The 14,682-nt window shown below is 47.1% G+C and overlaps 1 protein-coding gene across 1 annotated transcript in view; it reads right to left on the reverse strand.

Moving 5' to 3' along the window:
• FAT2 (FAT atypical cadherin 2) overlaps positions 1-14,682 on the reverse strand; it is a 67,469-nt gene that overhangs the window by 24,637 nt on the left and 28,150 nt on the right. Inside the window, exons 8-13 of the mRNA XM_045029001.1 lie at positions 14,167-14,377; positions 8,012-12,064; positions 4,603-4,799; positions 3,374-3,527; positions 2,223-2,456; positions 975-1,364 (exon numbers count right to left, since the gene is read on the reverse strand). Coding sequence (XP_044884936.1) covers positions 975-1,364; positions 2,223-2,456; positions 3,374-3,527; positions 4,603-4,799; positions 8,012-12,064; positions 14,167-14,377 — 5,239 coding nt within the window. The remainder of the gene's footprint in view (positions 1-974; positions 1,365-2,222; positions 2,457-3,373; positions 3,528-4,602; positions 4,800-8,011; positions 12,065-14,166; positions 14,378-14,682) is intronic.

Consider the following 14,682-nt stretch of genomic DNA (forward strand, 5'->3'; position numbering starts at 1 on the left):
GGAATCTGACATTGTTCTTGCAATAGGCAGCCTTTATCATCTTTTTGGGTAAACAATATGGCACATTACGCTAGCTCGTCAGGGCTGACTCAGCAGCTGCTGGATGAGTAATAATCCCATTTTTATCCATGCTTGTTGAATAGCTACCTAATAAAACCACCTGTTGTAGCACTCTCTGCCCTATCAGATTCCTTGTGGGATCAGGGTGGAGTGTTTTTCCTCCAGTACCAAACAACAAGGGAACAAAACCATCCTGAGCATTCACAGTGGAAAAATCTCCACACTCTGTTCTATGTTTATCCATCATCCTCCAGAAGCCTGATTCAAAGCCCACTGAAGTCAATAGGAGTCTTTCCGTTGACTTCAATGGACTTTGGATTGTTCCCTCAGAGAATCTGGTGTCTGTATTTAGGATAGCGGAGAATTACATATCCCTCCCTCCTCACAAATCATACTCCGTATCTGGGCAAGAAAGAGCACAGGGCTGAGCGTAGGGGATGGGAAATAGGGGTGGGGAGCCGTCGAGCTGGGAAAGATGAGAGAAGCCATTTTAAAATATGAAACATGGTTTTAAAAAAAGCACTTGGGGAGAGAGGGAGGAAAAACGTTAAACAAAGGCAGGGAAGACAAGAGGGGAGGGAGAGAAAGATCAAAGGAGAGGGAAGGGGAGAGAGAGAGATGGGAATGAAATAAGATAAGAAAAGACCTCCAGAGAAAGATAAGGGGTCTGTGTGTGTGGAAGGGAGGATGAGGAGAGGAGAAGAAAGTGTTAAGAATCATGAGAAGGGGCTAGAATAAAAGAGGGAAGTCAGGTAAAGAGCTTACGGAATGCAAACAAACGACATGAATTAGAATATGGAGGAGAAAGGGAGAAGCAGCATGAGGCAGACAGAGAGAAACCAGGAAAATGGGCCCTGACTAGGACGGTGTCACTGCCAGTCCAGCAGGACGTGCCGTGGAACAAGACCTTCTACCTGTGTTTGAGTTGATTTGGAATTTCCCGTGATCATTCCCATTCACGATTTCGTACTTGATCTCCGTGTTCTCAGCGCCATCCCTGGTCAGCGTGGACAGGCGGAGGACCTCAGTGCCCACAGCCACGTCTTCCGTGACCATGGCCACATATTCGGTGCTCAGGAAAACCGGCAGGTATTCAGTCAGATCCACCACAGAGACAGTGACGGTGGTGAGAGCGGAGAGGGGGCGTGGGGAGCCCCGGTCTGTTGCACAAACCGTCAGCTCAAACGCTGAAATATGAGTGTCCTTTAGGGGCTTCTCTAGCCGGATTACCCCAGTAGTCTCCTCGATTGAAAAGTATCCATCAGCTGAGTCAGTGAGAGCATAGATCACGTCTGCATTGCAGCCTGGAAGGATAACGGGGCAGACTGGATTAATCACAGGGCAGCACTGACATGGGTTCATAGTTTATAATCAGTAGAACTATGCGTACCCAAATGAACTTAAACCCAAGAGAGAGACTGAGTCTTTTGGTTGCATTTAAGTCCCAGTTCACGTGTGCATCCATCCAATATGGATCCAACCTTTTATCCATCCCTGCAGCCATCCATCAGATATTTCTCTCGAATATGCTGTTGCTCCCTAGTTTTTGAATTAATTATTTTTATTTTCACCCTCATCCAAAAGCAGATCACAGTCTCACATATACAATCACCACTGTAAAAAAAAAAACCTTCACAGAGGAGCTCTTCCAGGAGCCTTATCCAGGGCTCAGGAAACCCAGTGTCACAAGAAAAATCCAAGCAACTTCCCAAAGATCATTTTCATTTCTCTTCCCTTGCCTTCTCTTCCTCCCACCCCATTTATATGCCTTCCTCACTACCACCATTGGCTCCCATTCTCCATCAGCGGTGATATTTGCATCCAGCAGCTCTCCAGTGCTCCCGCAAATACTGGCCCAATGAGAAAGAGGCCAGTAGAGACTGGAACTTCAGTCTTCTACCTGGTTGTGCATAATGCTACTTCTAAGCTACTAAGATGCCCTCAGCTGGAATCTTCTGAAGTTTACACATGTATCAAGTTTCCTATAGGGTCTTCAAGGTCTTCCAGCATGTGCAAGCAACGAGGAAATTGGCTCAAAGAGCCAGACACCTTTGCACCAAGTCACAGCCGTCTATACCCTTTGCTGCATTCCTTCCCTTTATTTTGAGAAATTCTATCCATGACGTAAAAGAACTCCGGCTAGAAATCCCGTACTGACTCACCTTCGTCGAGATCCCTGGCAGAGACCACTGCAATGGGTGTCTTCATTGTGGTGTTATCAAAGACAGCTACGGCAAAATGACTGGGAAAGAACCTTGGAGCGTTGTCGTTCGCATCCTCTGTGACTAGGGTTATATCTGCCTGGCAGGAACGGCCTCCACCATCTGTTGCCTTGGCGACAAGATGGTACGTAGGTTTCTGCTCCCGGTCTAGAGGTGCAGACGTGGTCAGCTCCCCTAGTGAAATAAGAAGAGACGGCAACGGCTGCAATCTAAGAGAATTTTGGTAAAGAGGGCTATATGACACACTCTGTCAATGCACTAGCCTTGGGAGACAGCAAACTTGGGTTCAAAAGCTAGCTCCAGCCCAGTTAGCAGCGAGAAAAAGCCCATCTCAGTGCTATAAGCTATTCCGATATCACTGTCCGCCTTTGCACAGGATTGGCCCAGAACAGGCAGGACGCTACACAAGGGAAGTTTGCACAGGATGTGTCTGAGCCGTCATAAACTGCACTTTGATAGCAGGATCTCAGTCTTTGCAAACATTGAGTTAATCACCCCCGGCAGATAAGTATTATCTCTCTTTTAGAGATGGGGAAACTGAGACCCAGGGAGATGAAATCTTGCCAAAGGTCATGCAGAAAGACCTTGCTACGGCTTCGAATGGAACCCATGTCTCTTCATAGAATCATAGACTATCAGGGTTGGAAGGGACCTCAGGAGGTCATCTAGTCCAACCCCCTGCTCAAAGCTCTTGGCTCATTCCTGCCCCCTAAAATCCACCTTCTCCTCTTATGCCCGGCTGTAGACTGTAACATTAGTCCTTCCCCTTCCCCAAGCACTAAAAACCCACCCGGGTAACTCCAAACATTTTTAAAGGAAGTCAGTGACAAGAGCACTCAGTTAACTCAGGAAAAGAACCAGTATTCTAAAGATATTGCAATAAATGAAGGAGGCTCCCTGTTTGCCCTTCCCTGCTACCTTGACAGAGCTGAAATTAAAGGCTTTTTTGTTTATTCAACAAGAGATAAGGGGCAGGCAGCACCAGGGTGCCTCCTCTGCAACTGCAACTGATCTCCGAACTGAGTGGGTGGGGAAGAGACCATAAACCCGCTGTTCTCTGCCAACTGCCATATGGCAGGTGAAGGTCTTACCTGTCTGTGGGTCCAGTCTGAACTCCTCGGCACCAGGACCGTGCAGACTATACGTTATCTGCGCATTGCTGCCAACATCAGAGTCAGTGGCTGATATTTTCAAAATGAAAAACCCAGGGAGTGCATCTTCAGAGACTTTCCCTGTGTAGAGAATCTGGAAAGGAGAGAAGTTACCGTGCTCGGCGTCATTCTGTGTACAGGACGTGCATGCTCAAACCAACATAACAAAACTTTACTGCTAGATGTTGTGATTTCAAATAAAGGAGCGGGGAGCTGGTAAAAAGAAAGCTGACATTGTCCAGGCTTCTCCTGCTTTTCTCCCACCTCTTCTCCAAGCAGATGGAAATGGGGAGGCCATGTCTATGGCAATTTGAGTGGGTTGTTATTGTCTTTGTGAACCTTTAGCAGAGTTTTCTGAAACATGAGGCTATCAGATTTGCCAGTGAATTGGGTCCTGCAGCTTCAGCTGCAGCAGTCTCCTTCAGGTCTCACTGCTGCTTCCATTTGATACAAAGGGAAATCTGTTTTATGATATATGTGTGGGTGTGTATTACAGTGCTCAGAACCAGTGGTAGAATGATAGGCCCGGGGACTCAATCCACTATGCACAGATCAATGTGCCTCCATGTGGCCGGTCAGTGTTCTGTGCCAGGGGGACCACCTCTGGTGGGAGAGGATAATTTAATGTCTGCTCCTTGGTCTCTTTGCTGAGAGTGCCTCAAGGTTGTTAATTAGCATCTGTGTCTTTTGTGATGAGGAAACCTGCCCATTGGAAACTGGGCTGAGGTCAGCAAACTCATTTCACAGAGGCCATTGAACATCGCTTGGAGAGTAACAACTTTTGGTCATTCCCAACGTGAGCTTGATTCATACCAGTGACCCTGGAGGTCACTACTGCCAAACCCCTTAGCCGTCCCCTGTGATGGAAATCCTTTAGCCTAACGGGAGACCTGGCTTGTTGATTTTCATTCCCCTACCCAGGAAGCTTCCCCCACCCTTTGCCTCTATATGTTATCCGCCACACTGCTCGTGTTGTAACCCACAGCTACTTTACTCATCTGGAGTTTGGGTCTGACCCTCTAGTTACCATGTTGCTTAATTAAAAGATGGTGAGTATGGTCAAAGTAACAAGGAGCTAGCTCTGTACAAGAATTACAAGAAGACCACAAGTTCACTTGTGCCAGCTCTGTCATCAGTTTCACTTCCATTGCCTTTCCCCCTCGCCTTACCTGCTTGCATTCAGGGTTGTTGTCATTGATATCGAGGACAAAAATCTCCACTTCCGTGACGGCCTGAAATTTCCCATCGGACGCTGTGACCTTGAGGAGATATTTCTCTATATCTTCCCTGTCGAGAGGCTTCTTGGAAATGATTATCCAGTCTTCCTTAACCTGTTTAACACTGAACTGTCCTAACATGTCTCCTTCTGGAAAGATATAGAAGACAGAGTGAGTAAATACAGTGTCCAGCGAGCACTGAAAGTGTGAAGGGACAGGGGTTGGGGACGGCTATGCTGCTTGTCTCCTGTACCACCTCACCCACTCCATGCCACCTGCTGCAGAACTTGCATGTGTTTAGAAGCAGCTGTAAGGAAAAATGGGCAGGAATGTCCTATTGGCTCCATCTGAGACCTCTGACTCCTCCCCACTGCACTTTAAGCCCCAGGAAATACCATTTATGCCTCAGTCATTGGTTCCTTAAATATTACATGAGCTACTTGGGGGGAGAACAAGTTGTTTTCAAAAGGTTATTTTCAACAGCTTTGAAATGTCCCAGTGATATACCCATGAGCCAGCACAAAAGCACGTACTGTATCCCATTTCCAAAAGTCCGTCCATCTCCTTCTCGCTCTCCAAACACAATAGAATTATATGTGGCTAAAGAGACCTGGAAGCTACACACACATAGAAATGCAAACACTGATTATTCATTATTGCAGTGCAAGAAAAGATTTTTTTTTAAATGTACTAGTGCAACTGATCTCCTGTAGCTACTTTTAATGATATAATAAGTGAATGGAGGTGGTTGCGTAAATGCTAGCGGGCCAGATTCTCCAGTCTGCCAAGTTTGCTTTGTGCTGCTAACATGACAGAAAGTGAACTTTAAAGTGGCCAGAAACTACCCCCAGGGGCGCTGGAACAGTTTGTATAGTGGGGGTGCTGAGAGCCATTGACCCAAACTGCAAACCTGCATCTGATGGAAACCACTTCAAGTCAGGGGGGGCGGCAGCACCCTTAGTTCCAGCACATATGACTACTCCTGGAGAATTCACCCATATTGGGGGAATCTCCTGTGGCAAAGAACTGATGGCCTGCACTGGAATTGTGCCAGTGTAAGCAGAGGCAGAGGGTGTACTGGGTGAGGGGAAGCAATGTGTGTGTGTGGCATAGGTGCTGCTACACCAGGTTCCTCACTTACATCAGGCTATGAAGCACTGTACCCCAGAGGCATAAGTTCAAGTCGCCTCCTTGCAACTTTCATTTACACTGGGGCTGGGTAGCTGAGAAGCAGGGAGCCAAACCGGCTCCCTCCATTGCACCCCAGGAGAATCAAGCCCAAGCATTTTTATTTTTAACTTGCTCTGTGTTTTAAAACAGTGCTTCTCAAACTAGGGCCACTGCTTGTTCAGGGAAAGCCCCTGGCGGGCTGGGCAGGTTTGTTTACCTTCCGCGTCCGCAGGTTCAGCCGATCGCGGCTCCCACTGGCCGCAGTTTGCCGCTCCAGGCCAATGGGGAGCTGTGAGAAGTGGCGCAGGCCCAGGAATGTGTTGGCCGCCCCTCCTGCAGTCCCCGTTAAAAACAAAAATGCTTGGGCTTGATTCTCCTGGGGTGCAATGGAAGGAGCCAGTTTGGATCCCTGCTTCTCAGCCTTCCAGCCCCAGTGTAAATGAAAGTTGCAAGGAGACGACTTGAACTTATGCTGCTGGCGTACAGTGCTTCATGGCCTGATGTAAGTGAGGAACCTGGTGTAGCAGCACCTATGCCACACACACACATTGCTTCCCCTCACCTGATACACCCTCTGCTTACACTGGCACAATTCCAGTGCCCTAGTTTTGAGAGCCACTGGTTTAAAATATCTAGTGACCAGTCAGTGGCCACCTAGGCCTCCTCAGCTGTCATGCTATTCACTAGGCCACTGAGAACTTCATGGCAGCAATGGGAATAGCACCCAGATCCTCCTGCTACAAAACCGCAGGCCTCACAATGTGAAACTCACCATTACCTGAGGCAGCACAGATCCTTGTGTTGTGGGCTTAGAGTTCTATCACCACGACCCCAGGAAGTTCCAAGTGGCCTTGGCATACAGAAGAGTGACACCCACCAAGACCTAGGATGCCCCAGATTTGTTAGCATATTTATGATGAAACCCTTCTATAAGTTTACTTCAAAATAGCATGTGCTGTGTCCCATGATCCAGTTCATCAGCGCTTGAGGGGCATCAGCTTACCGCCTATTAACCCCACTTTTCTTTCTGATGCACATTCCCCATTAGCTAAAAAAACAGGCAGTTCAGCTAAGGGGGGAAGGGGGAAAGAATTCATGAGAGGATTCCCCCTAAAATAGTGATCTGAATGGTTTCTCTTCTATGGATCCTAAAGGATAAGTGCTTCTTGATTGCATTCTGTGTTATTTTGCTACAGTTTGTAGGGCCTGGGTTAGTACATTTATTGTTTAGAATTTTAACTATGGAGCCGCCCAACCCAAAATAGTGAAAACATAAATAAAGCCCAAACAACATCAAAGTGCGTTTTCCAGGGCGTAAAGTAATCTGAAACCAGATCTTAAAGAAGCCAGAAATGTTCTGACAAAAGCAGCCTAACATACTCAGCCAGATGAGTTAAAAATAACCAGGCATTCAAAAAACAGGCTAAAAAGAGATTGAAAAAACAGACACACTTCTTCTGTTTTAAAAGATTGTAACAGATCACAGGCTACAGCATGATGTGGCTAAATGCTTTGACCCTGGAGGGTCTTTATCTTAGCTGGAACAAACATTTTAATTTTAAGCATTTGTTTCACTGTTGAGAAAGACCCTTTGTAGTCAAAACATACTACAAAATCATGCAATTACTTGTCGAAATAAAGTATGGACATTTTAGTTTTTAATCATCTTTTGACTTTTTTTTGTGTATAGGCTGTGGTTAATTTTGATTGGCCTGGCTTCCATTCTGGGTGTGCAATAACCTCCTTATTGTTTCTTAATAGTGGAAAATTTTAGTAGGTTTGAAACTACAATATTGGACATTATTTGATACAGACAATGGGCAAACTACATCACTGGGTAAGCGTATGCAATTACAAGACATATAAGGACTGATTCTCAGAAGTGCGGAGTGCCCATAGCTCTTATTGACTGCATCCTGAACATGTTCAATACCAGAAAATCAGGCACATACTCTGTGTGTGTGTGTGTTTCAGAGCTCTCCACGAGAAATAAAATATTATGACTCACTCTGAGATCGCTGCAACACCCCTGTTGGAAAGCACTTAATACGATGCATGGAATAAGTATTGCAATGGGACTGTTTGCAGAATAAGGTACTATTCAGTGTGACTAAAGGTAGCAGAATCTGTCCTTAAGATTATACGCTAACTATTCTTGCCAGCTCAAAAGTTAAAGTTAATAGCAGCTCACCAGTTATGTAACATGTGACGCGTCTGTTCTGTTCTGAGATATCAGCATCTGTGGTTCTGAGTGTGGCAATGATCTGCCCAGGCTCAGCGTTCTCAGTCACCGAACCTTTGTAGACCTCTGAGGTGAACAGTGGAGCATTATCATTTTCGTCTGAGATGGTGACTTCCACCAAAGTTTGGGAAGACAGCTGGACTTTCCTGCCATGGTCTGTGGCTACCACATAAAAACGGTAGGTCTCCTGAGCTTCACAATCCAGCTCTTTCAGTGTTGTGATCCACCCACTCTCACCATCAATGGTGAAGAGTCCTCTGATGTTGCCAGGTTCTGCTTCCAGGCTGTAGGTCACCTGCCCGTCACTCCCTGTGTCCTGGTCATTAGCGGTAACTTGAATTACTGTGGTTCCTGATGGCATGTTCTCCGTGACAAAAGCCTGATAGGGATCCGCCTCAAAAACCGGTTTATTATCATTGACGTCTTTCACTTGGATACTTACTGAGACCAATGAGACCAGCTCGGTCCCCTGGTGTGAGCAGTGAGCCATGACATCAATCTGGTACCATTTGGTCTTCTCGTGATCCACGGCCTTCTTGACTTTCAAAGCCCCCGTTTGCTTGTCCAATGTGAATACCTCATCCTTATTGCTTTCAGAAGTGGTTCCCTTCACCAGGCTGTATATGATGGGCTCCTCTGCCACAGCTTTCACTGACCCTATTTCTGATCCTTCTGGAAGGTCCTCAGATGCTGAGAACGTATACAGTGGCTCAGAAAACCTTGGCAAGGACACTTCTCTGGGGACAATCTGAAGATTCACGGGGACAAGAGAGTTCCAGTGAGGGGGTCTGCTGTCTTCAGCTTTGACTTTGAAGTTAAATGCTCTATTTTCTAACCCAACGAGGCTCTCTTTGACTTTAACAACCCCAGTGGCAGCACTGATCTCAACAAGATCCTCTGCAATGCCTTCCACTGAATCAACGGAGTAGGTGACGTCTGCATTCCCGCCTTCATCGGCGTCATAAGCTAGGACCTGTATGACTGGGGAGCCTTTGCTTACATTGGACTGAATGGACAGGGTGTACTCGGAGGCTTTGAACTGAGGTGGGTTGTCATTCTCATCTGTAAGGATTATCTTGACTGTGCAGAAAGCCACCTTCCCACCACCATCCTTTGCCATGACTTTAATAGCAATGACTCGCTCAGTGGAATTTTCTCGGTCCAGCTTCTGCAGTGTGGCAATGTGGCCTTTATTGTTGATGGAGAACTTCTCATGGGCAAGTTTGTTTATGATAGTATAATCTATAGTGCCATATGGGCCATCGTCTGGGTCAATAGCCAGAAGCTCAATCACCTTGGTTCCTACCTCAGCATTTTCAGCCAGCTCTGCTTCATACACATTTTGCCAAAAAGATGGGTTGTATTTATTTGCATTGGTGGTATTGATGTACACAGGCACAGTGGTCTTGAAAACCCCATCTGAAGCAGAGACCTTGAGGTTGTAAGATGACTCAAGGTCCTTTCTACAGCGGTTGAGCATGGAAATTATTCCAGAAGTGCTGTTGATGGCAAAATGTCTTTTGTCATTGCCTGAGAGTATTACATACTCCAGTCTGGTGATGTCTCCACTGTCAGGGTCCAGGGCCTGAACCTTTATCACAGTGTGGCCACAGGTGGCCATTTCACTCACCTTGGCTTCATACTGAGGTTGGCTGAACTCTGGGGGGTTGTCATTTATGTCTGCCACGTCAATGATTACCAGGGCTTCGCTGCTAAGTGGGGGCATTCCGTGATCTGTAGCTCTTACTTTCATGAGAAACTGGTGGTTTGTTTCATGATCCAGCACATGGGTCGTTGTGATTTCTCCTGTGTTAGGGTCAATATCAAAGGACTTGGTAGCATCTGAACTGTCATCCAAGATCTGATAGGAAATTACTTTGTTTCGTCCTGAATCCTTATCAGAAGCAAAGAGCTGGACAACAAGGGTCCGAGCTGGCAAGCCTTCTGAGACAGATGCTGTGTAAAGCATCTGAGAAAATACAGGTGGGTTATCGTTAATATCCTCCACCTCCACTTCCACCGTCGCTTCCGAAAAGGACCCCAACGCTGTGTCTGTGGCTCTCACGGTAAATGTATGTTTTGTCTCTGATTCGTAGTCCAGCTGCCCGGTGACAGTAAGGACACCGGTCTTGAAGTCCATGTTGAACAGTTTAAGGGACTCTTCTTCCATGATGTTGTAGATGAGTCGCAGGCCTTCGGGACTACGAGCCTGCGTGTGGAGAATAGGTGTGTACAGGGGGATATTTTCCGGCACTTTCACAGTATAGTAAAGGCTTTGGAACAAAGGATTTGATTTGTTCCTCACAGTGATTAAAACCTCTTCTTCAGCATGCAAGGGAGGCTCGCCACCATCTCTAGCGATAACTTTAAGGGTGTATTTATTTAAAGCTTGATAATCGAGGGGTTTCTTGAGCGAGATGTCCCCCAGGTAGGGGTCAATCCAAAAGTACTCATAGAACTCTGCTAATGAATAAGTAATGGCTCCATTGTCTCCTATGTCTCTGTCCGTGGCAGATACTTGAAAAAGGACATCGCCCGGTTCCGTACCATCCTGAACTGATGTGTAATATGGCACATTCTCAAACTGTGGTGGATTGTCATTGACGTCCTCCACATAAACCTTGACTGTAGCCTGAGATACGCTGGGTGGGTTTCTACTGTCCTTTACTTCCACAGCAACCTCATACATGTCCTGTGTTTCACGGTCAAACTCCACACGCTTCGTCTGCAGCACTCCTGACGCCTGGATCATTTTGAACTTCTCCGTGCCGTTTAAGAGGGAATAAAAGAGCGGCTCATTTAGCTGATTCCCCTTGACTCCAAGAACAATCAGAGTCTCTTGATCTGTAGCATTCTCCAGCACTGTTGCTGTGTACCAGTCCTGATCAAATTTTAAGGCAGTAACTTGGGCTTCCATTAAATGTATCCTGACCAGAGCCGTACTCTTATACGAGCCATCACCAGCTCTGACTGTGAGCTCACGATAACTTCCCAGGAGGGTAGCATTAAGCACGGAGATGAGACCGGTGAATGGGTGAATGCAGAAAGCATTGTCAAGGTTGCCTTCCGCTATGCTATAAGTCACCTCCGAATCTGCGTCTTCTGCTTGCACTGCCAAAAGCTCCATGCCTGGGTGGGCAGGCAGCAAGACAGAAAGTTCATAAGTGTCGTTTAAAAATACCGGAGGAGAGTCATTCACATCTTTGACATGGACTATGACCTTGGCAGGCGTGGATGCAAATAAACAGGGATTGCCCCTGTCCCGGACATGTATGCTGAAGTAGAAAACTGGGATGAGCTCATAATCAATGTCGGCACAAGTGGTAAGTGTTCCCATGCTCGGATCTATATTAAAATATTTCAGTGCCTCCCGTTCTAAAATTTCATAGACCAGCAAAGCATTCGAATCTTGGTCAGCATCTGTTGCATGTGCTACCAGTGGGGCATTGTTTCCATCCATAACCATGCTTTGCAATGGAGCATTCTCACTGATCCAGCCGACGAAGGAAGGCTTAACAAAGGCAGGTGCATTGTCGTTCTCATCCATGACGTAGATAAGCACTGTTACGTCCGTAAATGCTCCCCCCATGTTGGTGCCTCGGACTTTCAGCTGGTAAAATGAGACCTGCTCAAAATCTAAGTTCTTCTGAGTGGAAATAAGGCCTGATTGATAATTTATAGAGAATACACCATCCCCGTTTCCTTCTTTTATTTCATAGCTGACAGGTGACACACTTGTGGCTGAAACCAGGATAAGAGGAGAGCCAGCAGCAACAGATTCGCTGATCTCTGCGACGTATTCCACCTCTGGAAATTTAGGAGGGGTGCTGTCGGAGGGTTTAATGTGAATCTGGACAGCAGTGGAGTCCTTAAGTTGGGGGAACCCTTGATCTTCTGCCTTTACAATGAGCGTTAACCGCTCTTTCTTGGACTGCTCAAGTTTCTGGGCAACTGTAATAATTCCAGACAGCGAGTCGATGCTGAAGAACCCTTCCCTGTTACCTGAAATAAAAGAAATGGCAAAATCAAGAGATGACGCCACTCTCTGGCTGTGTTCTCTTGGATTGTTTCCAGGGACATTCCTGGTGTCATAGCAAATGACTTGTGCTAACCATTGTCTGTTTCTTTCATTGGGAAATAACAATCTATATTAATGGATAGGCTGGTCCAGGCCTGCTGGAACAATTTGTATAGTGGGGGTGCTGAAGGCCATATATAAACCCCATATATAATGGAAACCACTTCAAGCCAGAGGGTGCAGCAGCAGCCCCTGCACCTCTAGTTCCAGCACCTATAGGCTGGTCTTCCTTTAAACATATTGATCCTGCTGTAAACTATAGGCAAACTTGTAAATAAAGGATAAGGATTATTAGAAAAATTATTCTTTAACTCCGGTGAATTCAATGCTGGTGAAATATGCACTTGAAGTTTTCTATGTTTGTATTGAACAGGTACAGAGTGGGCTGTGCCATACCCGCCCCCCTGCCATTACTATTATTATTATAATTTGTGTTTTTCAGTAGAACCTATGCGCTCCAGTCAGGGCCCAGGATCCTAATGTGCCAGGCACTGTACAAACCCAGAACAAAAAGGCAGGCCCTACCCAAAGTGCTGACAATCTAAGCAGCCAAAGTGATAAAAGACATGACCATTGCAGTCTGTGGGCACCTTTGAACTGGAGGGACCATCACTAGGAGTTGAAGAGAGGTACTTCAGTTTCTATAGCAATTAATTCCTTGGCGCCTCTACAGAGACAGCCAGCAAGAAAGGTGGTGATAAGTTTGGGGATCATTAGCAGCTGGACAGAGACCATCCACTTATTTCACAGAGACCATCAGGGCCGGTGCAACCATGTAGGCAAACTAGGCGGCCGCCTAGGGCGCCTAGTGGTTGGGGGCGCCTAAAAACCTGCTCAGGTGAGGAGGTGGAGTGGAGGTGAGCTGGGGCAGCCTCCCTGAGCGGGGTTAGCTGCCGCGCGTGGGGGGCGGGGGAATCTCCCTGAGCGGGGTTAGCTGCTGCGCGTGGGGGGGAGTCTCCCTGAGCGGGGTTAGCTGCCGCGTGGGGTGGGGGTGTAGCTGCTGCTGCGGGGGCCTCCCCGGGTGGGGGGCTGGGTTAGCTGGGTGGTGGGGTGGAGCAAGGTGGAAGTTTCGCCTAGGGCGCGAAACCGGCCCTAGAGGCCATCAAACAGTAGTCTGGAGACTGCTGCAGCTGGTCCCAGTGTTCCAATCACTAACGTCTTAGGTTAGACTTGAACTAGTGGCCGAGGGGTGAAATTATCGTCTCTAAGAAAGTATGTTAATATTCTGTAACATGATAGAGGAATGAACCATTTCTAAATGTGCATCCATGTACTGCTCCCATTTCCAACACAGGCTGGGGATAGATATAGCTGTTAGAAAGGGCATAATGTGCTGTGATTGTCCGGCAGGCTATGGCTCTTTTTAAGGTATTCAGGAATCTGGAGCTCGTTCAGCTCTGCTGACCCTGTGCAGTCAGCCTGTACATCAATTAGAGACGTTAAGTGTGCCCTGGAAGAATGTTCATGCAGCAGCTAGGCTCTGGTGGCTTGAAGATATGAGGCGATAGGGAATAATGTGAGTTTGTGCTGAACTGAAGTCAGAGTCGGGGGACTGGGCACAAGGAAGAAATGCCAGGAGGTATTATTCCTAGCAAGCCTTCTCCTGCAGTTCACCAACAGGGCTGATTTTCCGGGCACTTTCTCCATTTTTTAGGAGCTGCCTGTCTCCTTCTACCAGAACCCAGAGAGGAATGAGATTGGATGACCAACCATGACTATATACGGTTCCTAATGATACTTTTTACATTGGGTGAGGCTGAGTCAGGAGAGGTCAACAGGTCTGTTTCTACAAGGGGGAATGCAAAAGCAACGTCCCAATGAAAGAAGTTCAGCCTGGCTCCTGCTGCCTCAGCCAGGGAGATAGCTCTGTTTCAGCTCCGCAGATCACAAGAGCTCAGCAGTGGTAATATTGAGGGTACATAGAAATAGGACCAGCTACCGAATGGTGGAGCCCATGAATTGGACAAGATTGCTCCAGTGTCTGGATCCATGTTGCACACATGTTCTTTACTAACACGTCCCTCACCTGCCTGAAGAGAGTAGCGGATTTCAGCATTAGCTCCTTGGTCCTGATCCAGGGCTCTGACTTGTACAACCTCTGTGCCTACTGCCGCTGAGTCCAGTGCCTCTGCTTCATAGTGGACCCTGGTGAACTGTGGAGGGTGAATGTTGCAGTTCTCCACATGGACGACAACCCTGGCAAAGTTCCGTTTGATGGGGACTTCCTGGTCCCTCACCTGAATGGCAGAGAGGAAGAGCAGGTTAACATTATGCTCAGTGAGGGGAAGCCATTACCGGGCAGTGCTTCTCAGTTACTCTTCCAAATTCTCATTAAGACTGAGATGTTTTGATTGTAATAGCCCTGTACTATCCTCAGCAGGGACTGAACCTATGCCCTTCAGAGCCAAAGCACAGGCCTCTACCAATTGAGCTGAAGGAGTAACTTTGTTAGCTGGCAGCAGCAATAGGCTCTCCACCTCGATGTGGATCAGGCATTAGCACGTTTATCTGGTGTGTTACATGGTGAAAGTGAAAGGCCTGC

The sequence above is a fragment of the Mauremys mutica genome, chromosome 8, assembly GCF_020497125.1.
Source record: "Mauremys mutica isolate MM-2020 ecotype Southern chromosome 8, ASM2049712v1, whole genome shotgun sequence".
Classification (NCBI taxonomy): Eukaryota; Metazoa; Chordata; order Testudines; family Geoemydidae; genus Mauremys; species Mauremys mutica.